The sequence below is a fragment of the Bombina bombina genome, chromosome 4, assembly GCF_027579735.1.
Source record: "Bombina bombina isolate aBomBom1 chromosome 4, aBomBom1.pri, whole genome shotgun sequence".
In the NCBI taxonomy this organism is placed as follows: Eukaryota; Metazoa; Chordata; class Amphibia; order Anura; family Bombinatoridae; genus Bombina; species Bombina bombina.
In genome coordinates, this window is record NC_069502.1 from 1112227479 (window position 1) to 1112251466 (window position 23988).

The 23988-nt window shown below is 39.8% G+C and overlaps 1 protein-coding gene across 5 annotated transcripts in view; it reads left to right on the forward strand.

Moving 5' to 3' along the window:
• Nucleotides 1-21463: 21463 nt before the first annotated feature.
• RCOR3 (REST corepressor 3) overlaps nt 21464-23988 on the forward strand; it is a 271152-nt gene continuing 268627 nt past the window's right edge. For 2 of the 5 annotated variants that reach the window (XM_053712390.1, XM_053712394.1), the window contains exons 1-2: nt 21464-21809; nt 21920-21976. In XM_053712390.1, the coding sequence (XP_053568365.1) occupies nt 21683-21809; nt 21920-21976 (184 nt within the window). In that variant the 5' untranslated portion in view covers nt 21464-21682. The remainder of the gene's footprint in view (nt 21810-21919; nt 21977-23988) is intronic. The other 3 variants (XM_053712391.1, XM_053712393.1, XM_053712392.1) reach the window with 2 other exon arrangements.

The window sequence follows — 23988 nt, forward strand, 5'->3', positions numbered from 1 at the left end:
TTGTAAATGTTCAAATTTAGTAAGAAGAATCCAAGGGGGGTGATCAGGGAGCATTGAGGGAAGAGGGAGATAAGATATTAGTATGATCATTTTTTGTTTTTGTTTTATTGGTTTTGGGCTTTGAAATGCTGCATGTACCGTAATAACGTCAATAACTTTAACCTCTTAAGGACAAGGCCATTTTTCAATTTCTTTCCCTTAAAGGGAACCATAACACCTGCTAAAATTCCTTAAAACTAACTTCTACTAAATAATAAAAAACAACTAAGCACAGATGTCTATGCTGGTTGTTCAGCTTACTGCACACAGCTCAAGTAGAGTGATTTGAATTACAATGTTGATCCAGCAATTGATGCTGCTATGTGTGCTGCCATATTGTTCCTTACGTTACACACAGCAGTCATGTGATGTGCACTGCATATTATTCTTTATGTATGTTTACTTAGAAGAAACACATCTGCAGCACTGGCTCTCTGTATTGCAGAGCATGTGATTGTGCTGCAGCGTCTGAAGAGAAAGTTGTTTCTCTGTGGAAATGCATCAGTTATAACCATATCGTATTCTTTACCATAATTAGCATTGCAAAAAGCAATGTGGAATTAAAAAATAAATAAAGCATTTTACATAAACAAAATAAATATTTACTTTACATGTGCAACTTTAACTTACTATGGCCTAGATTTGGAGTTTGGCGGTAGCCGTGAAAACCAGCGTTAGAGGCTCCTAACGCTGCTTTTAGGCTACCGCCGGTATTTGGAGTCAGTCAGGAAAGGGTCTAACGCTCACTTTTCAGCCGTGACTTTTCCATACCGCAGATCCCCTTACGTAAATTGCGTATCCTATCTTTTCAATGGGATCTTTCTAACTCCGGTATTTAGAGTCGTGTCTGAAGTGAGCGTTAGAATTCTAACGACAAAACTCCAGCCGCAGAAAAAAGTCAGTAGTTAAGAGCTTTCTGGGCCAGTTTATAAAGCTCTTAACTACTGTGCTCTAAAGTACACTAACACCCATAAACTACCTATGTACCCCTAAACCGAGGTCCCCCCACATCGCCGCCACTCGATTAAATTTTTTTAACCCCTAATCTGCCGACCGCCACCTACGTTATACTTATGTACCCCTAATCTGCTGTCCCTAACACCGCCGACCCCTATATTATATTTATTAACCCCTAACCTGCCCCCCACAACGTCGCCGCCAGCTACCAACAATAATTAACCCCTAATCTGCCGACCGCCACCTACGTTATACTTATGTACCCCTAATCTGCTGCCCCTAACACTGCCGACCCCTATATTATATTTATTAACCCCTAATTTGACCCCCACAACGTCGCCTTCACCTGCCTACACTTATTAACCCCTAATCTGCCGAGCGGACCGCACCGCTATTATAATAAAGTTATTAACCCCTAATCCGCCTCACTAACCCTATAATAAATAGTATTAACCCCTAATCTGCCCTCCCTAACATCGCCGACACCTAACTTCAAACATGATCGGAACAGCCAATAGAATGCGAGCTCAATCTGATTGGCTGATCGGATCGGCCAATCGGATTGAACTTGATTCTGATTGGCTGATTCCATCAGCCATTAAGAATTTTCCTACCTTAATTCCGATTGGCTGATAGAATCCTATCAGCCAATCAGAATTCGAGGGACGCCATCTTGGATGACGTCCCTTAAAGGAGCCTTCATTCGTCGGTAGTCCGTCGGGCCAGCAGGATGTTCCGCGTCGGAGGTCTACAAGATGGATCCGGAAGAAAGAAGATTGAAGATGCCGTTGATAGAAGACTTCAGCCGGATCATGGACCTCTTCAGCTCCCGCTTGGATGAAGACTTCAGCCGGATCATGGACCTCTTCAGCTCCCGCTTGGATGAAGACTTCAGCCGGATCATGGACATCTTCAGCCCCCTGCTTGGACTTGGATCAGTACATCGGAGGAGCTCTTCTGGATCGATTGGTGAAACTGGTATGGTGAAGATAAGGTAGGAAGATCTTCAGGGGCTTAGTGTTAGGTTTATTTAAGGGGGGTTTGGGTTAGATTAGGGGTATGTGGGTGGTGGGTTGTAATGTTGAGGGGGGGTATTGTATGTTTTTTTTTTACAGGCAAAAGAGCTGAATTCTTTGGGGCATGCCCCGCAAAGGGCCCTGTTCAGGGCTGGTAAGGTAAAAGAGCTTTGAACTTTAGTAATTTAGAATAGGGTATGGCATTTTTTTATTTTGGGGGTCTTTGTTATTTTATTAGGGGTAGAGAAAATGTAAATAAAACAGAGAATGGTTTTCGGGGGCGCTCAGTAAGCTCAAAACGTTAGAGATATGGGTATGATCACATTAATAATGGGGACCTTAATAAGGGTGTTCTCAAATAATTAGATATATATCTATACACTGCTCAAAAAAATAAAGGGAACACTAAAATAACACATCCTAGATCTGAATGAATTAAATATTCTAATGAAATACTTTGTTCTTTACATAGTTGAATGTGCTGACAACAAAATCACACAAAAATTAAAAAATGGAAATCAAATTTTTCAACCCATGGAGGTCTGGATTTGGAGTCACACTCAAAATTAAAGTGGAAAAACACACTACAGGCTGATACAACTTTGATGTAATGTCCTTAAAACAAGTCAAAATGAGGCTCAGTAGTGTGTGTGTGGCCTCCACTTGCCTGTGTGACCTCCCTACAATGCCTGTGCATGCTCCTGATGAGGTGGCGGATGGTCTCCTGAGGGATCTCCTCCCAGACCTGGACTAAAGCATCTGCCAACTCCTGGACAGTCTGTGGTGCAACGTAAAGTTGGTGGATGGAGTGAGACATGATGTCCCAGATGTGCTCAATTGGATTCAGGTCTGGGGAACGGACGGGCCAGTCCATAGCATCAATGCCTTCGTCTTGCAGGAACTGCTGACACACTCCAGCCACATGAGGTCTAGCATTGTCTTGCATTAGGAGGAACCCAGGGCCAACTGCACCAGCATATGGTCTCACAAGGGGTCTGAGGATCTCATCTCGGTACCTAATGGCAGTCAGGCTACCTCTGGCGAGCACATGGAGGGCTGTGCGGCCCCCCAAAGAAATGCCACCCCACACCATTACTGACCCACTGCCAAACCGGTCATGCTGGAGGATGTTGCAGGCAGCAGAATGTTCTCCACAGCGTTTCCAGACTCTGTCACGTCTGTCACATGTGCTCAGTGTGAACCTGCTTTCATCTGTGAAGAGCACAAGGCGGCAGTGGCGAATTTGCCAATCTTGGTGTTCTCTGGCAAATGCCAAACGTCCTGCACGGTGTTGGGCTGTAAGCACAACCCCCACCTGTGGACGTCGGGCCCTCATACCATCCTCATGGAGTCTGTTTATGACCGTTTGAGCAGACACATGCACATTTGTGGCCTGCTGGAGGTAATTTTGCAGGGCTCTGGCAGTGCTCCTCCTGTTCTTCCTTGCACAAAGGCGGAGGTAACGGTCCTGCTGCTGTGTTGTTGCCCTCCTACGGCCTCCTCCACGTCTCCTGATGTACTGGCCTGTCTCCTGGTAGTGCCTCCATGCTCTGGACACTACGCTTACAGACACAGCAAACCTTCTTGCCACAGCTCGCATTGATATGCCATCCTGGATGAGCTGCACTACCTGAGCCACTTGTGTGGGTTGTAGACTCCGTCTCATGCTACCACTAGAGTGAAAGCACCGCCAGCATTCAAAAGTTACCAAAACATCAGCCAGAAAGCATAGGAACTGAGAAGTGGTCTGTGGTCACCACCTGCAGAACCACTCCTTTATTGGGGGTGTCTTGCTAATTGCCTATAATTTCCACCTGTTGTCTATCCCATTTGCACAACAGTATGTGAAATTTATTGTCACTCAGTGTTGCTTCCTAAGTGGACAGTTTCATTTCACAGAAGTGTGATTGACTTGGAGTTACATTGTGTTGTTTAAGTGTTCCCTTTATTTTTTTGAGCAGTGTATATAATTATATATATTTGGACTCTTTTCCTTTTTGGTAAAAAATCATTGAAGGATAAATCACTCTTTTTTTTCTTTTATTGAAAAATACACCTTTATGTATTTATTTGTGAATGATCTACAGAAGAGCAAAAAATTCAAATGTATATATATATTTGGACTCTTTTCCTTTTTGGAAAAAAATTATTGAAGGATAAATCACTCTTTTTTTATCTTTTATTGAAAAATACACCTTTATGTATTTATTCGTGTTTATTATAAATTTGCATAATGGTTGTTATGTTCTTTATTAGTTTTAAATATATGAAACATTAAATGTGAATTCTAATGTTTATAAATTTTATCTGTACCCAAATAAATATAATGTCACATTGAAACACTTCCGGACTCTCAGTTTAAAGCCTCTATATTTGTGATATGGTTAAACCAGGTACGTTTTTTTGACTAGTATATAGTGAAGAGAACTTGAAAATATATGCCAATTTTATAAAAAAAACTTTTACTTATTAAAAAACATTACATAAAAATCATAAAATACAAAATTATACAATTAGCAGATTGTTCCTTTAAAAACAAACAATTAAACTTTCTTCTAAGAAAACCTTTGATATGCGTAGATATTTAAAATAAATTACTAAGCTTATAACTTTATGCAAGTGTTTTCAATATACTTCTGCTTTAAGAAAATGGCTTCTGTGTTTTCTTACTGGACTGTTTAACCCCTTAATGACCACAGCACTTTTTCATTTTCTGTTCGTTTGGGACCAAGGCTATTTTTACATTTTTGCGGTATTTGAGTTTAGCTGTAATTTTCCTCTTACTTATTTACTGTACCCACACATATTATATATCGTTTTTCTCGCCATTAAATGGAATTTCTAAAGATACCATTATTTTCATCATATCTTATAATTTACTATAAAAAAATTATAAAATATGAGGAAAAAAATTGAATAAACACACTTTTTCTAACATTGATCCCCAAAATCTGTTACACATCTACAACCACCAAAAAACTCCCATGCTAAATAGTTTCTAAATTTTGTCCTGAGTTTAGAAATACCCAATTTTTACATGTTCTTTGCTTTTTTTGCAAGTTATAGGGCCATAAATACAAGTAGCACTTTGCTATTTCCAAACCACTTTTTTTCAAAATTAGCGCTAGTTACATTGGGACACTGATATCTTTCAGGAATCCCTGAATATCCCTTGACATGTATATATTTTTTTTTAGAAGACATCCCAAAGTATTGATCTAGGCCCATTTTGGTATATTTCATGCCACCATTTCACCGCCAAATGCCATCAAATAAAAAAAAATCGTTCACTTTTTCACAAATCTTTTCACAAACTTTAGGTTTCTCACTGAAATTATTTACAAACAACTTGTGCAATTATGGCATAAATGGTTGTAAATGCTTCTCTGGGATCCCCTTTCTTCAGAAATAGCAGACATATATGGCTTTGGCGTTGCTTTTTGGTAATTAGAAGGCCGCTAAATGCCACTGTGCACCACACGTGTATTATGCCCAGCAGTGAAGGGGTTAATTAGGGAGCATGTAGGGAGCTTGTAGGGTTAATTTTAGCTTTAATGTAGTGCAGTAGACAACCCCAAGTATTAATGTAGGCACATTTTGGTATATTTCATGCAACCATTTCACCGCCAAATGCGATCAAATTGAAAAAAACGCTAAATTTTTCACAATTTTATGTTTCTCACTGAAATTATTTACTAACAGCTTGTGCAATTATGGCACACATGGTTGTAAATGCTTCTCTAGGATCCCCTTTGTTCAGAAATAGCAGACATATATGACTTTGGCATTGCTTTTTGGTAACTAGAAGGCCGCTAAATGCTGCTGCGCATCACATGTGTATTATGGCTAGCAGTGAAGGGGTTAATTAGGTAGCTTATAGGGAGCTTGCAGGGTTAATTTTAGCTTTAGTGTAGAGATCAGCCTCCCACCTGACACATCCCACCCCCTGATCCCTCCCAAACAGCTCCCTTCCCTCCCCCACCCCACAATTGTCCCCGCCATCTTAAGTACTGGCAGAAAGTCTGCCAGTACTAAAATCAAAGTTTTGGTTTTTTTTTGTTAAAAAAAAAAAATTATGCTGTGTAGGACCCCCCCCTTAGCCCCAACCTCCCTGATCCCCCCCCCCCCAAATAGCTCTCTACCCCCCTGTTTATTTTAATTTTTTCTGTAGTGTAGCTTACCCCCCTTAACACCCAACCCCCCACCCTCTCCCAGATCATTAATATTTTTTATTCCCTGTAAGGTTGAAAGTAAAAGAGAGAGCGCCTAATGGTGTGATATCGTTTGAAACCAGGTAGATATAATCACTAAAATCATCCGCCAAATGGATACTCACAAAAGAGTTGGCACTCACAAGTAGTGCATATAGGCAGGCTGACCTTTGTACAGCAGTCAGTACGCTGAATATGTCAAATTTGTATTGAAGATAAAAGAGTTGGCACTCGCAAGTAGTGCATTCAGGCAGGCTGACCTTCATACAGCAGACAGTACTTTGACATATTCAGCGTACTGACTGCTGTACAAAGGTCAGCCTGCCTATATGCACTACTTGTGAGTGCCAACTCTTTTGTGAGTATCCATTTGGCGGATGATTTTAGTGATTATATCTACCTGGTTTCAAACGATATCACACCATTAGGCGCTCTCTCTTTTACTTTCAACCTTACAGATTATCCGACTCACCACCGGTTTGGAGCGAAGCTGCCTGACATATTTGCTGATTGTGACAGCGATTCTATCCATCGCTAGTTTATTTCTGCTGAACATTATTGTGTGATTTTGTATTTATATGGATTTATACTCTATAGGTGGCATATGAAAATATCACTTTATAAGGTAACACCGTATCACAATCCCTAGAATAAGACCAAAATTAGTATTGGTCACACTACCCTATTTATGCACTAATCAAGTTTCTTTACGATATTTTTTATTTTTATTTTGATATCAGCAACATATATTTCTTTTAATATTTTTTTGGTTCTTCATTAGCACAATCTGTTTTTTTTTTTTTTTATAACACGAATATTCCATACAATTAACACCATCTGAACACTCAGCAAATTTATCACATATATTCACTAAACACAGAGTTACCTGTAATATCCCCTTTTTTTGTGCACCCCCTTTATTTTGTGCACCTAGTTTTGCGCACCCTATTGTATGTTGTTTTATCATACCTTTTTTTCTATTTTTTATTCCCACCCTCTCACCCACTGAGTCCCACCTTGTGCCTCTTGCACTTCAATGCTAACTTCTGGCCAGTTTCACACGTGCACGCGCGTGCATGCTCCCATGCACGTGCACGCGCACCCACACGCAATCCCGCCCCCCTCCTCTACTGATGGCCGCCCACTCGCCTCCCTGGACACGCTCCCACCCACCAACGATCATAGCCATCAATAGCTGATGCAGAGAGGGCCACAGAGTGGCTCTCTCTGCATCGGACTGCTTAAAAAAGTTATTGCAGGATGCCTCTATATCGAGGCATCACTGCAATAACATGAAAGCAGCTGGAAGCGATCAGGATCACTTCCACTGCTTTCAAAGACCAACGACGTGCAGGGTACGTCCTTGGTCATTAAGGACATTTTTTTGGAGGACGTACCCTGCATGTCGTTGGTCATTAAGGGGTTAAAGAGAAAGCTGTATAGTCTCTTTTAGCAAATGGTAATTTTGTTGCAATGCCCCTTATTTTGACATATGTAACTTTGCGTATTATTTTAGAAATGTAAAGTCTCTCCAAATGTAACGATTACACAAAAGTCTCTCCTAATGCATATTTCTCCTTGACAATAAACTTTAGTAGTGGCCAACTACTGAATGCTTAAGTTGCCTTTTAGGACTTGCCTTAGGGAGGGTTTTTTTAAAGGATCTTTATATGATTAGTACCTTTGGTAGACTTTGTAGTAATCCTGCCATGCAGGTAGTCTTACCCTTCCTTCAAGTAATCTTCCCTCAGGAGTTGATGTTTGTCGGTAACAGTCAGAATTATTCCAGGTGGATGTTTTCAGACTTGCGCAAGTCTCTTATCCCTTAGACCAAATTATTCTTCCTGCTCTTTAGTACAGAGTGTACGCAGGGTAACAAGTGTCTTTACTTTTTGATTTCAGGTGTTTGTTTTTCACGGCAATCCTTTTCTTTCAGGAAAAAACCTTTAGCTGCTATGATTTTTTCCACAGCGTCAAACCACCTTGTATTGCTCCAAACACAGTTTTCTCCAAACACAGCTTCAACCGGTTTCACCCTAATTGCAGGCTTTCTCAAAAATCAAAAAGTAAAGACACTTGTTACCCTGCGTACACTCTGTACTAAAGAGCAGGAAGAATAATTTGGTCTAAGGGATAAGAGACTTGCGCAAGTCTGAAAACATCCACCTGGAATAATTCTGACTGTTACCGACAAACATCAACTCCTGAGGGAAGATTACTTGAAGGAAGGGTAAGACTACCTGCATGGCAGGATTACTACAAAGTCTACCAAAGGTACTAATCATATAAAGATCCTTTAAAAAAACCCTCCCTAAGGCAAGTCCTAAAAGGCAACTTAAGCATTCAGTAGTTGGCCACTACTAAAGTTTATTGTCAAGGAGAAATATGCATTAGGAGAGACTTTTGTGTAATCGTTACATTTGGAGAGACTTTACATTTCTAAAATAACACGCAAAGTTACATATGTCAAAATAAGGGGCATTGCAACAAAATTACCATTTGCTAAAAGAGACTATACAGCTTTCTCTTTAATCAGTCCAGTAAGAAAACACAGAAGCCATTTTCTTAAAGCAGAAGTATATTGAAAACACTTGCATAAAGTTATAAGCTTAGTAATTTATTTTAAATATCTACGCATATCAAAGGTTTTCTTAGAAGAAAGTTTAATTGTTTGTTTTTAAAGGAACAATCTGCTAATTGTATAATTTTGTATTTTATGATTTTTATGTAATGTTTTTTAATAAGTAAAAGTTTTTTTATAAAATTGGCATATATTTTCAAGTTCTCTTCACTATATACTAGTCAAAAAAACGTACCTGGTTTAACCATATCACAAATATAGAGGCTTTAAACTGAGAGTCCGGAAGTGTTTCAATGTGACATTATATTTATTTGGGTACAGATAAAATTTATAAACATTAGAATTCACATTTAATGTTTCATATATTCAAAACTAATAAAGAACATAACAACCATTATGCAAATTTATAATAAACACGAATAAATACATAAAGGTGTATTTTTCAATAAAAGATAAAAAAAAAGAGTGATTTATCCTTCAATAATTTTTTTCCAAAAAGGAAAAGAGTCCAAATATATATATACATTTGAATTTTTTGCTCTTCTGTAGATCATTCACGAATAAATACATAAAGGTGTATTTTTCAATAAAAGAAAAAAAAGAGTGATTTATCCTTCAATATTTTTTTACCAAAAAGGAAAAGAGTCCAAATATATATAATTATATATATATATATAATTATTTGAGAACACCCTTATTAAGGTCCCCATTATTAATGTGATCATACCCATATCTCTAACGTTTTGAGCTTACTGAGCGCCCCCCAAAAACCATTCTCTGTTTTATTTACATTTTCTCTGTCCAGGAGGAGGACAGTATTTCGGGAGGCAAAAAAGCGTTTTAAGTCCAGCGCTTTATACACTATAAACCCTTTATTTTCTGATTATTTTATTAGGGGGCTTAGAGTAGGTGTAATTAGTTTTAAATTGTTATAATATTTTTCTGATGTTTGTAAATATTTTTTTATTTTTTGTAACTTAGTTCTTTTTAATTTTTTATACTTTAGTTAGTTTAATTCATTGTATTTATTTGTAGATATTGTATTTAATTAATGTATTGATAGTGTAGTGTTAGGTTTAATTGTAGGTAATTGTAGGTATTTTATTTAATTAATTTATTGATAGTGTAGTGTTAGGTTTAATTGTAATTTAGGTTAGGATTTATTTTACAGGTAATTTTGTAATTATTTTAACTATTTTAGCTATTGTACCTGGTTAAAATAAATACAAAGTTACCTGTAAAATAAATATAAATCCTAAAATAGCTATAATATAATTATAATTTATATTGTAGCTATATTAGGATTTATTTTACAGGTAAGTATTTAGCTTTAAATAGGAATAATTTATTTAATAAGAGTTCATTTATTTCGTTAGATTTAAATTATATTTAACTTAGAGGGGTGTTAGTGTTAGGGTTAGACTTAGCTTTAGGGGGTTAATACATTTATTCGAATAGCGGTGAGCTCCAGTCGGCAGATTAGGGGTTAATGTTTGAAGTTAGGTGTCGGCGATGTTAGGGAGGGCAGATTAGGGGTTAATACTATTTATTATAGGGTTAGTGAGGCGGATTAGGGGTTAATAAATTTATTATAATAGCGGTGCGGTCCGCTCGGCAGATTAGGGGTTAATAAGTGTAGGCAGGTGGAGGCGACATTGAGGGGGGCAGATTAGGGGTTAATAAATATAATATAGGGGTCGGCGGTGTTAGGGGCAGCAGATTAGGGGTACATAGGGATAATGTAAGTAGCGGCGGTTTACGGAGCGGCAGATTAGGGGTTAATAATAATATGCAGGGGTCAGCGATAGCGGGGGCGGCAGATTAGGGGTTAATAAGTGTAAGGTTAGGGGTGTTTAGACTCGGGGTACATGTTAGAGTGTTAGGTGCAGACGTAGGAAGTGTTTCCCCATAGACAACAATGGGGCTGCGTTAGGAGCTGAACGCGGCTTTTTTGCAGGTGTTAGGTTTTTTTTCAGCTCAAACAGCCCCATTGTTTTCTATGGGGGAATCGTGCACAAGCACGTTTTTGAGGCTGGCCGCGTCCGTAATCAACTCTGGTATCGAGAGTTGCAGTGGCGTTAAATATGCTCTACGCTCCTTTTTTGGAGCCTAACGCAGCCATTCTGTGGACTCTCAATACCAGAGTTATTTTAAAGGTGCGGCCAGAAAAAAGCCAGCGTTAGCTACGCGGGTCGTTACCGACAAAACTCTAAATCTAGCCGTATGTATTTTGTATGTTGATGCTGCGCCCATGCAATTTTTAATTGCTCCCTGAATGCAAAAAAAAACTTTTTAAATTAAGCATTTTAAATTGCAAATGTTATATTGGTCAATATCCAAGGGGGGACCAAATTCTAGTATTTGTGTAATTGCAGCCGTACTCCATGTCTGATTTTACCAGGTTCAGAGCTTCTTGCTGCCACTGCAGTGATTTATTTTCAGCTGTCACACAAGTATAATAAAGCAGAGGTAGAGCCGTTCTAAAACAAACAGTTGTGCACGGGCTTACATCTGCCCCGCACAGCAATTCACACTTCAGCGGTGATATCAGTGCCCCTTCCCCCGTAGTATGCAGAGATCAACAGAAGAACAAGAGACTCTGAGAGCGATCAGGGAGCAGTAAGTGCAACACATTGATCACGGACTGGGGCTTGGCTTGAATAAAATCGACACTAAATATACAAATGGAAACTAAAAATATACTGAAATACAAAAATTATACAGATGGAAAATATGAATTAGCATTGTGGAATAAATTGAAAAAAAAATGAGTGCACGGTTTTTAAAGTTACTGAGCGTGTATGAATGCATGGTCCCAGACACGGGTATAATTGTAAATAGTAAGCTCCGGGGAGAGGAAGATTATATATGATATGTTTATGATTGTGTAAACTAACCATATAAATTATTATATTTTAAGATTTGTTTAGGAACTTTAAAAAGTGTGATCTGTTTTGCACAATAAAACTTTTGACAGGGAAAAACATCCTCATCAGACACTGCAGGGTACACTTTGTAGTCACGGTAAGAGAGTACTTCTGAATCTGCACAGTGCAGAATGCAGATGTGCCTCTAAGCATACATAACAGAATATGCCGTGCACGTCACATCATGTGACCGCTGTGTGTGACGTGCGTTACAATATGGCTGCACACATAGCAGCATCAAGCACTGGAACAACATTGTAATTTAAATTACTTTATTTAAACAGGTTGGGGTAAGCTGAACAAATCACATAGACATCCATACTTTCTACGGGTTTTTCTGCTCAGAGGTTAGTTTTAAGAAGTTTTAGCAGACAAGTGTTATGGGTCCCTTTAACCCCTTAACGACCAAGGACGTACGCCACACGTCCTCAAAAAAAATACACTTAATGACCGAGGACGTGTGGTGTACGTCCTTGGTCTGGAAAGCAGCTGGAAGCGATCCTGCTCGCTTCCAGTTGCTTTCCGGTTATTGCAGTGATGCCTCGATATTGAGGCATCCTGCAATAACCTTTTTTAGCAATCCGGTGCAGAGAGAGCCACTCTGTGGCCCTCTCTGCACCGGACATCACCGGCTAAATCCGTTGGTGGGTGGGAGCCGGTTTGGGAGGCGGCCATCGATGGCCCTGATGATCTGTAGGGGGGCGGGATCGTGGGCGGGAGTGATCAGAGGTGCGCACGGGCGCGCGCACATGCACGGGAGGGCGGGGGCGGGCGCGTGCATGGGGAGGGAGCGGGTGGGAACCGCTACACTACAGAAAAATTATGTTTGAAAAGATGTAAAAAAATAGATTGATTTATGTTAAAATACATTAGTCAGGGGGTGGGGGATTGCTCTGTGGGGGGGGGGGGAGCTACACTACAGAAAAACAGGCAAAAAAATAAAAAAAAACATTTTTTTTTGCAAACTGGGTACTGGCAGACAGCTGCCACTACCCAAGATGGCCCCCAATAAGGCAGAGGGGGAGGTTAGAGAGCTGTTTTGGGGGGGGGGGGGGATCAGGGAGGTTGGGGGCTAAGGGGGGGATCCTACAAAGTAGCATATGTAAATATGCTAAAGATGTTTTTTTTTTTTTTTTTTAAACTTTTATTTTAGTACTGGCAGACTTTCTGCCAGTACTTAAGATGGCGAGGTGGGAGGCTGATCTCTACACTAAAGCTAAAATTAACCCTGCAAGCTCCCTACAAACTACCTAATTAACCCCTTCACTGCTAGCCATAATACACGTGTGATGCGCAGCAGCACTTAGCGGCTTTCTAATTACCAAAAAGCAACGCCAAAGTCATATATGTCTGCTATTTCTGAACAAAGGGGATCCCAGAGAAGCATTTACAACCATTTGTGCCATAATTGCACATGCTGTTTGTAAATAATTTCAGTAAGAAACCTAAAATTGTGAAAAATTTTGCGTTTTTTTTAATTTGATTGCATTTGGCGGTGAAATAGTGGCATGAAAATATACCAAAATGGGCCTAGATCAATAATTGGGGTTGTCTACTACACTACACTGAAGCTAAAATTAACCCTAGAAGCTCCCTACATGCTCCCTAATTAACCCCTTCACTGCTGGGCATAATACACGTGTGGTGCGCAGTCGCATTTAGCAGCCTTCTAATTAGTAAAAAGCAAAACCACAGCCATATATGTCTGCTATTTATGAACAATGGGGATCCCAGAGAAGCATTTACAACCATGTATGCTATAATTGCATAAGTTTTTTGTAAATAATTTTAGTGAGAAACCTAAAGTTTGTGAAAAAAAATTGTGAAAAAGTGAACAATTTTTTTTTATTTGATCGCATTTGGCGGTGAAATGGTGGCATGAAATATACCAAAATGGGCCTAGATCAATACTTTGGGATGTCTTCTAAAAAAAAATATATACATGTCAATGGATATTCAGGGATTCCTGAAAGATATCAGTGTCCCAATGTAACTATCGCTAATTTTGAAAAAAAAAGTGGTTTGGAAATAGCAAAGTGCTACTTGTATTTATGGCCCTATAACTTGCAAAAAAAGCAAAGAACATGTAAACATTGGGTATTTCTAAACTCAGGACAAAATTTAGAAACTATTTAGCATATGTTTTTTTTGGTGGTTGTAGATGTATAACAGATTTTGGGGCTCAAAGTTAGAAAAAGTGTGTTTTTTTCCATTTTTTCCTCATATTTTATAATTTTTTTTATAGTAAATTATAAGATATGATGAAAATAATGGTATATTTTGAAAGTCCATTTAATGGCGAGAAAAACGGTATATAATATGTGTGGGTACATTAAATGAGTAAGGGGAAAATTACAGCTAAACACAAACACCGCAGAAATGTAAAAATAGCCTTGGTCCCAAACGGACAGAAAATGGAAAAGTGCTATGGTCATTAAGGGGTTAAGGACCATGGCTATTTTTACATTTCTGGTGTGTTTGTGTTTAGCTGTAATTTTCCTCTTACTCATTTACTGTACCTACACATATTATATACTGTTTTTCTCGCCATTAAATGGACTTTCTAAAGATACCATTATTTTCATCATATCTTATAATTTACTATAAAACAATTATAAAATATGAGGAAAAAATGGAAAAAAAAACACACTTTTTCTAACTTTGACCCCCAAAATCTGTTACACATTTAAAACCACCAAAAACACCCATGCTAAATAGTTTCTAAATGTTGTCCTGAGTTTAGAAATACCCAATGTTGACATGTTCTTTGCTTTTTTTTTGCAAGTTATAGGGCAATAAGTACAAGTAGCCCTTTGCTATTTCCAAACCACTTTTATTTCAAAATTAGCGCTAGTTACATTGGGACACTGATATCTTTCAGGAATCCTTGAATATCCCTTGTCATGTATATATATATTTTTAGAAGACATCCCAAAGTATTGATCTAGGCCCATTTTGGTATATTTCATGCCATCATTTCACCGCCAAATGAGATCAAATAAAAAAAATTGTTCACTTTTTCACAAACTTTAGGTTTCTCACTGAAATTATTTGCAAACAATTTGTGCAATTATGGCATAAATGGTTGTAAACGCTTCTCTGGGATCCCCTTTGTTCATAAATAGCAGACATATATGGCTTTGGCATTGCTTTTTGGTAATTAGAAGGCTGCAAAATGCCACTGCGCACCACACTTGTATTATGCCCAGCAGTTAAGGGGTTACTTAGGGAGCATGTAGGGAGCTTCTAGGGTTAATTTTAGCTTTAGTGTAGTAGACAACCCCAAGTATTGATTTAGGCCCATCTTGGTATATTTCATGCCACCATTTCACCTCCAAATGCGATCAAATGAACAAAAATGTTAAATTTTTCACAATTTTAGGTTTCTCACTGAAATTATTTACAAACAGCTTTTGCAATTATGGCACAACTGGTTGTAAAAGCTTCTCTGGGATCCCCTTTGTTCAGAAATAGCAGACATATATGACTTTGGCGTTGCTTCTTGGTAATTAGAAGGCCGCTAAATGCAGCTGCGCACCACACGTGTATTATGCCCAGCAGTGAAGGGGTTAATTAGGGAGCTTGTAGGGTTAATTTTAGCTTTAGTGTAGTAGACAACCCAAAGTATTGATCTAGGCCCATTTTGGTATATTTCATGCAACCATTTCCCCGCCAAATGCGATCAAATAAAAAAAAAGTTCACTTTTTCACAATTTTTTTCACAAACTTTAGGTTTCTCACTGAAACTATTTACAAACAGCTAGTGCAATTATGGCACAAATGGTTGTAAATGCTTCTCTGGGATCCTCTTTGTTCAGAAATAGCAGACATATATGGCTTTGGCGTTGCTTTTTGGTAATTAGAAGGCCGCTAAATACCGCTGCGCATCACACGTGAATTATGTCTAGCAGTGAAGGGGTTAATTAGGTAGCTTGTAGGGAGCTTGCAATTTTAGCTTTAATGTAGAGATCAGCCTCCCACCTGACACATCACACCCCCTGATCCCTCCCAAACAGCTCTCTTGCCTCCCCCACCCCACAATTGTCCCCGACATCTTAAGTACTGGCAGAAAGTCTGCCAGTACTAAAATAAAAGGTATTTTTTTTTAAATATATATATTTTTTAGCATATTTACATATGCTGAAGTGTAGGATCCCCCCTTAGCCCCCAACCTCCCTGATTCCCCCCAAACAGCTCTCTAACCCTCCCCCTCTACCTTATTGGTAGCCATCTTGGGTACTGGCAGCTGTCTGCCAGTACGCAGTTTACTAAAAAAACTGTTTTTTTTTATTTTATTAATTGTTTATGTAGTGTAGCTTCCCCCCAGACAAATACCAACCCCCACCCCCCTCCCAGATCCCTTAGATGCCTTTTTTAAATTAATTTTTACCCCACTCTATCCCACTTTTTTTTAAAAAAAATTCTGTAGAGTAGCCGTTCCCACCCCAGACGATAACGCCCACGATTCCGCCCCCTTCAACGTCATATGGCCCATCGATGGCCACCCACACGCCTCCCACGTAAGCTCCCACCCACCAACGATACCGGCCATCGATGTCCGGTGCAGAGAGGCATCGGATGGCCAAGGGGTGTTATTTCAGGATGCCTCGATGTCGAGGCATCACTGCAATAACCGGAAAGCGGCTGGAAGCGAGCAGGATCGCTTCCAGCCGCTTTAAACCCCTAATGTCGTACAGGGTATGTCGCTGGTCTTTTAAGACCAGTTTGTGTAAGACGTACCTTGTACGACTTGTGTCATTAAGGGGTTAAGATATGTGACTGGTATACTTAAAATTTAAACTTATTTTGTTGTATTGTTATATTGTGAATAGAAACATAAAAAAGACACAAAACTATGTTTTTACAGGGCAGATGTTTATGATGAATGTTTTGCCATTATCCTTTATGAGAGTCGATAGGGGCAGTGCATTCAGAGGTCAACTATCCCCAGTATAGGGTGCTGTTATGCTATTGGATTCTGCTCAGTTGGGGGTGTACTAGAATGGTAGTAACTTAGTTACACAAAGCTGATTTTATTTATTTTTGGTTAACTGCTTCATGCCGTTAGGATGTTCCAAGCCATCCTAACAGCACTGGGCTTTAACGCTGTTAAGACGACATGGAACGTTCCTAACATATATGGCATCCTGCAGCTTCCCCCTTAGACGAAGGCAAGGATTGGCTTGGGGAAGCGTGCCTAGCAGCGTAGGCAGTCCCCCATAATCTGATACCTGCCTTGAAATCATGCAATCGCATTGATGATTGCATGATATAATTTTTACTAATAGTGTTTACATTGGAGCAAACACTAATGTACAAAGGGGTTAACATGTAAATCCCCACAACATTTTGAGTAACAGGTTGTTATGAATTAGAGCCAGTCATTTTTGTCCTGGAATCTGTTGATTCCCATTTGCAATAATGTAAACCTGTGAATTCAGATTTAATAAAAAAAAAAAAAATCAAGACATTCTTGGCACCTCAAAGAATCAGTGGAATACTATTGCACCCCAAATTTCCAATGGCTGAAACACACCAAGGAATCAATTTAAGTAATTATGCTACAAAAGAATATAACAACACTAGCAAAAACATGCAACTAAAAAGTAATGGGTAAAATCTGAGTTTAGCGTTCTAAATGATTTTCTCGGCCATATCGCATTATTTTACTTCACAAATTGGTGTGGGGGTTCAGATGAGGGCTACCAACAACACTGCAGTGTTTGTGTCTCCAGTAACAAAAAGGGGAGCCATATTTTGGGGTATAAAGTCCCTGTTTTCCCCATAGACTTTCCCCGGCCAGCTCTGCTCACCTATATGGATACATTGTATCAAACCCTCAGCCTACAGGATTTTATACATTTGTAACTTTACTTTACACAGACACTTAAAGCAGCTCTGTCAATACCAACTGTACAAACTGCTGACAATGCTCACACATCACAGCCTTAAAGTGAAGGTAACGTTTGGTGAATTAAAGTCCGTTTTTAAAAAATACTATTAAAAACAGAGGCACTTTTATTGATGAAACTTTACATTGCACCATATTTGTAGAAATACCTCTTCGTCTTGAATGCCTGATGATGTCGCTTAACCCCGCCCGTCGCAAGCCTCTTCCTACGTCAGAAATGACGATTCCGTCATTCCTCCAATCACGGTGTTGCTTTAGGCAATGCTTCCACCAGGGGGGGGAAGCCGTGATTGAAGGATGCCGGAATCTTCATTGCTGATGTAGGAAGAGGCTTGCGACAGGCTGGAGAGCGGCTTTCAAGACGAAGAGGTATTTCTACAAATATGGTGCAATGTAAAGTTTCATCAATGAAAGTGCCCATGTTTTAATAGTATTTTTAAAAACTGGGCACTACTTGATGAAACTTTACATTCACTTTAACCCCTTAATGACCGGACCATTTTTCAATTTTCTTACCCTTAATGACAATGGCAATTTTTACATTTCTGCAGTGTTTGTGTTTAGCTGTAATTTTCCTCTTACTCATTTACTGTACCCACACATATTATATACCGTTTTTCTCGCCATTAAATGGACTTTCTAAAGATACCATTATTTTCATCATATCTTATAATTTACTATAAAAAAAATACAAAATATTAGGAAAAAATGGAAAAAAAACACACTTTTTCTAACTTTGACCCCCAAAATCTGTTACACATCTACAACCACCAAAAAACACCCATTGTAAATAGTTTCTAAATTTTGTCCTGAGTTTAGAAATGCCCAATGTTTACATGTTCTTTGTTTTTTTTGCAAGTTATAGGGCAAAAAATACAAGTAGCACTTTGCTATTTCCAAACCACTTTTTTTTTAAAATTAGCGCTAGTTACATTGGAACATTGATATCTTTCAGGAATCCCTGAATATCCCTTGACAAGTATATATTTTTATTTAGAAGACATTCCAAAGTATTGATCTAGGCCCATTTTGGTATATTTCATGCCACCATTTCACCGCCAAATGCGATCAAATAAAAAAAATTGTTGACTTTTTCACAATTTTTTTCACAAACTTTAGGATTCTCGCTGAATTTATTTACAAACATCTTGTGCAATTATGGCATAAATGGTTGTAAATGCTTCTTTTGGATCCCCTTTGTTCAGAAATAGCCGACATATATGGCTTTGGCGTTGCTTTTTGGTAATTAGAAGGCCGCTAAATGCCGCTGCACACCACACGTGTATTATGCCCAGCAGTGAAGGGGTTAACTAGGGAGCTTATAGGGAGCTTTTAGGTTTAATTTTAGCTTTAGCGTAGTGTAAAAGACAACCCAAATTAATGATCTAGGCCCATTTTGGTATATTTCATGCCACCATTTCACAGCCAAATACGATCAAATAAAAAAAAACTGTTACATTTTTCACAATTTTAGGTATCTCACTGAAATTATTTACAAACAGCTTGTGCAATTATGGCATAAATGGTTGTAAATGCTTCTCTGGGATCCCCTTTGTTCAGAAATAGCAGACATATATGGCTTTGGCGTTGCTTTTTGGTAATAATAAGGCCGTTAAATGCTGCTGCGCACCACACTTGTAATATGCCCAGCAGTTAAGGGGTTAATTAGGTAGCTTGTAGGGTTAATTTTTATCTTTAGTGTAGAGATCAGCCTCCCACCTGACACATCCCACCCCCTGATCCCCCCCCCCTGACCTCCCTCAAACAGCACTCTTCCCTCCCCCACCTCACAATTGTCACCGCCATCTTAAGTACTGGCAGAAAGTCTGCCAGTACTGAAATAAAAATCATTTATTATTTTTTGTTATTTTTTTTTTTTTCATACTGTCTGCAGCCTGCATCCCCCCCTTACCCCACAACCTCCCTGATCCCCCCATACATCTCTCTAACCCTCCCCCTCTACCTATTTGCCGCCATCTTGGGTACTGGCAGCTGTCTGCCAGTACCCAATTTGCCCCCAAAAAGAGTTTTTTTTTTTAACTTTTTTAGATTAAAAATTAGTTTTCTGTAGTGTAGCTGGCCCCCCTTAATTATCTACATCCCTCCCCCTCCCAGATCCCTTACTAAACAAAGAAGATCCCCATGCATCTTTATTGATCTGATTTTTTATTTTCTCGGGCATATTTTGCGTGCGCGCGCATGAGCGCGCACCAGCCCCCCGCCCCCCCGGCCGCAACCGGCGATATTGGCTTAACCGGTCCTGTGAGTTACAGAGATATGGAGCATATGCTTAACGCTCCTCAAAGAAGCTGCTCCCACCCACCAACAAATGTCTGATCGCCATAGTCCGATGCAGAGAGGGCCACAGAGTGGCCCTTTCTGCATCGGTGGGCAAAATAAGGGATTGCAGTGATGCCTCAATATTGAGGCATCACTACAATCCCTTGTAAGCAGCTGGAAGCGATCATGATCGCTTCCAGCACTGCTAACAACAGAGGACGTACCAGGTACGTCAATTGTCATTAAGGGAATGTTTTTCTATGACGTACCTGGTAAGTCCTCTGTCATTAAGGGGTTAAAGGGCAGTATAGCACCTGGTCACACAGTCTTAAAGGGACAGGCAAAAACCCACACAGCCTTCAAAGGGTCAACTAGCACCACATGCACACCGTGTTAAAGGGAGAGATCGCAGTAATGTTCATACAGCGCAACTTTTAAGGGCAGCTCAGCACCTGCTCACATAGTCGTAAAGGGGCAGGCACATACAAACTTTAGTGGGTAAACATGCAGTTTTAAAGGGAGCGATAGTATGCATCCACACGTGATGCACGCAGCCTTAAAGGGACACTCTGTCTTAACAGGACAGTGGCACGTGCACGCACACAAACACACAGAGTGCTCACAGCCTTTAAAGGGACAACTTGCAAAACAAGCACATAGCATTAAAGGGACAGATAGAGCATCCCTTTAAGGCTGTGTGCATCATGTGTGGATGCATACTATCGCTCCCTTTAAAACTGTGCATGTTTACCCACTAAAGGTTTTGTGTGCCTGCCCCTTTACAACTATGTAAGCAGGTGCCGAGCTGCCCTTTAAAGTTGCGCTGGCTAAACATTACTGCAATCTGTCCCTTTAAGACAGTGTGCGCAGTTGTCCAGCTGCCCTTTAAGGTTGCGCTGCCAGATTTACTGCAATCTGTCCCTTTAAGACAGTGTGCATGTGGTGCTAGTTGACCCTTTGAAGGCTATGTGGGTTTTTGCCTGTCCCTTTAAGACTGTGTGACCAGGTGCTATACTGCCCTTTAAGGCTGTGATGTGTGAGCATTGTCAGCAGTTTGTACAGTTGGTACTGACAGAGCTGCTTTAAGTGTCTGTGTACAGTAAAGTTACAAATGTATAAAATCCTGTAGGCTGAGGGTTTGATACAATGTATCCATATAGGTGAGCAGAGCTGGCCGGGGAAAGTCTATGGGGACTTTATACCCCAAAATATGGCTCCCCTTTTTGTTCCTGGAGACACAAACACTGCAGTGTTGTTGATAGCCCTCATCTGAACCCCCATACCAATTTGTGAAGTAAAATAATGGATATGGTCGAGAAAATCATTTAGGACGCTAAACTCATTTTTCTTCTCGACCTAAGAGCGACATCCAGGTGTTTACCCGTTCGTTTCTGGAGCAGACAGCACTAAAATCACATTAGTAACAATGTGCGTGCACCAGCGTGAGACTATGCGAAGCTATCCGCCTGCTGGACCAGAGCACGTCACTCGGAAACAAACAATACACGGACGACTGAGGTTACAGGCCGTCAAGCTCTATCCAGTGTCCAGTAGCAGCCAGCATGAGCATAGCCCGCCGTCGTGACCTGAAAACACATCCCTTCCAGGGCTCGGCGCAGGGATACCCACTATGAGGCGGAGGTGGCAGCTGGTGCTGCGTCAAGGGGAGTAGTGCGGCTGCGTGTGAGTGCGCCGCTGGCAGACCTGAGCCTCCATATTAACGAGTCCCCTGACCCCGAACACCAGAATATATTGCTGCCATGCCGGGCATGATGGATAAGGCAACCGATATCTTAGGAAAGAACCGTTCTAACGGTACCAAGAGCCCGTCCAGCGCTTCCAATGGACACTACTCGGAGGAGAGCGGCAGCGACGACGAGCACGGTGGTAGCCTCGAACTAATTGAATGAGCCCTGTGTCCCCTATCCCCTGTTAATGTCTGCGAGATTGTGCCCGATCCGTCTGTGCTATAGCCTTGTTATGTGTTTTCTTTGCAGATGTAGGTATGCGGGTGGGAGCCGACTTCCAGGCGAGGATCCCAGAGAATGAACCTGGTAAGTATGTTTGATATCTTCCCTGTGCTGAGGCCGTAGTAGCCTCGAACGCTAGTGGTGATATGGACAAAGTATGGTGACAGTGAGGGTTAATATTGGGGGTGTGTCTTTAATGGGTTTGTTGTTCTAATCGAGCAAAATGCGGCCATATGATGCAGACTGAGTTTTATTTAACCTTTTAACCCTTAGACGTCTGATAGCAAAGGGTTAATGATGTATTCTGTTTTCAGTAGTAGAAGGTGCAGCTCATGTGAAATTGCACCAAACATGCAGAATATGTTTGTGTAATGCAAAACATTTCTATATGTAAGCACAACATAAAGATATAATAGACATGTAGTAAGTAGATTGTAAGTTCTTTGGTGCAGGACCATGCATGTCCTTCCAGTAATTTTGTTTTATTTAGTCTATTTTATGCACTTTTTTTGATCATTCTATAAATCATTGTCATTGTGAATCACTCCTGTACCCAGTGCTACAGAATTTGGCAGCATTTACCAATAACTTGTGATATATGTAGTAAAGAGGGTAAAAGCAAGCACTAATTACATTGCAGAATTTTCTTGCTAGATCAGGATGAGTGCACTAGCTGAACTGGATTTACACAGATATTTGTGTATCCTGCATTTACACTAATAAATCAGACACCACAAATTGCCAAATGCTGCAGCCCACAGTCATATTTGGCATTTGTTTCAATACTGAATGCAGAATAACAAATTATTGCATAACAAAATATATATATATATAGGAAGATCGGGGATGGTGCTCTATCTAAAAAATGTATATAAACCAATAAATGTGGTTACTATTGCAGGGGATAATTTATCCCCATCCACATCAATGGTAATGTCAATTAAACAAAGTTCATATATTTATAATCAGACTAATCCATATATGTACATGTCAGATATATCAGACAAGTTAATATATATGTTTCAGGCATTAAAAATCGATAGATCATTAAAATCAAATTAGTATTCATGCAGCATGATAAAACATAACATAAATTATCACTAAATAAATAGGTCTAAAGAGAGAGTAATTGGGTGAAAAAAAGTCCTTAATCCAAAGTGTTGATATTTTGTGCCAGAGCGAGGGGTTCTACACCCAATCAGATGAGCCCTTACTTGATATACCCTCAATCAGTATGAGGTAAGTGAATGGTATCAGTCAGGCACTCCCAGAGTATGGATCACAGTGTCGGTGGACTATAGATTCCTCAGGTCCCACTGCTTGTGAAGACAGAAACTTCCAGTATAGCCCTCAATACGATCTCCCTCTGTTCGTGTATAGACTGTTATTGTCACAGATTAGGAGAGAAACTAGGGTCAGCGTTCAGCAAGGTACATGCCCAGATTTGGGAAGCAGTTTAGTAAAGCAGATAAGATACAGGGACACCACAGCCTGTATCTTATCTGCTTTACTAAACTGCTTCCCAAATCTGGGCATGTACCTTGCTGAACGCTGACCCTAGTTTCTCTCCTCATCTGTGACAATAACAGTCTATACACGAACAGAGGGAGATCGTATTGAGGGCTATACTGGAAGTTTCTGTCTTCACAAGCAGTGGGACCTGAGGAATCTATAGTCCACCGACACTGTGATCCATACTCTGGGAGTGCCTGACTGATACCATTCACTTACCTCATACTGATTGAGGGTATATCAAGTAAGGGCTCATCTGATTGGGTGTAGAACCCCTCTCTCTGGCACAAAATATCAACACTTTGGATTAAGGACTTTTTTGCACCCAATTACTCTCTCTTTAGACCTATTTATTTAGTGATAATTTATGTTATGTTTTATCATGCTGCATGAATACTAATTTGATTTTAATGATCTATCGATTTTTAATGCCTGAAACATATATATTAACTTGTCTGATATATCTGACATGTACATATATGGATTAGTCTGATTATAAATATATGAACTTTGTTCAATTGACATTACCATTGATGTGGATGGGGATAAATTATCACCTGCAATAGTAACCACATTTATTGGTT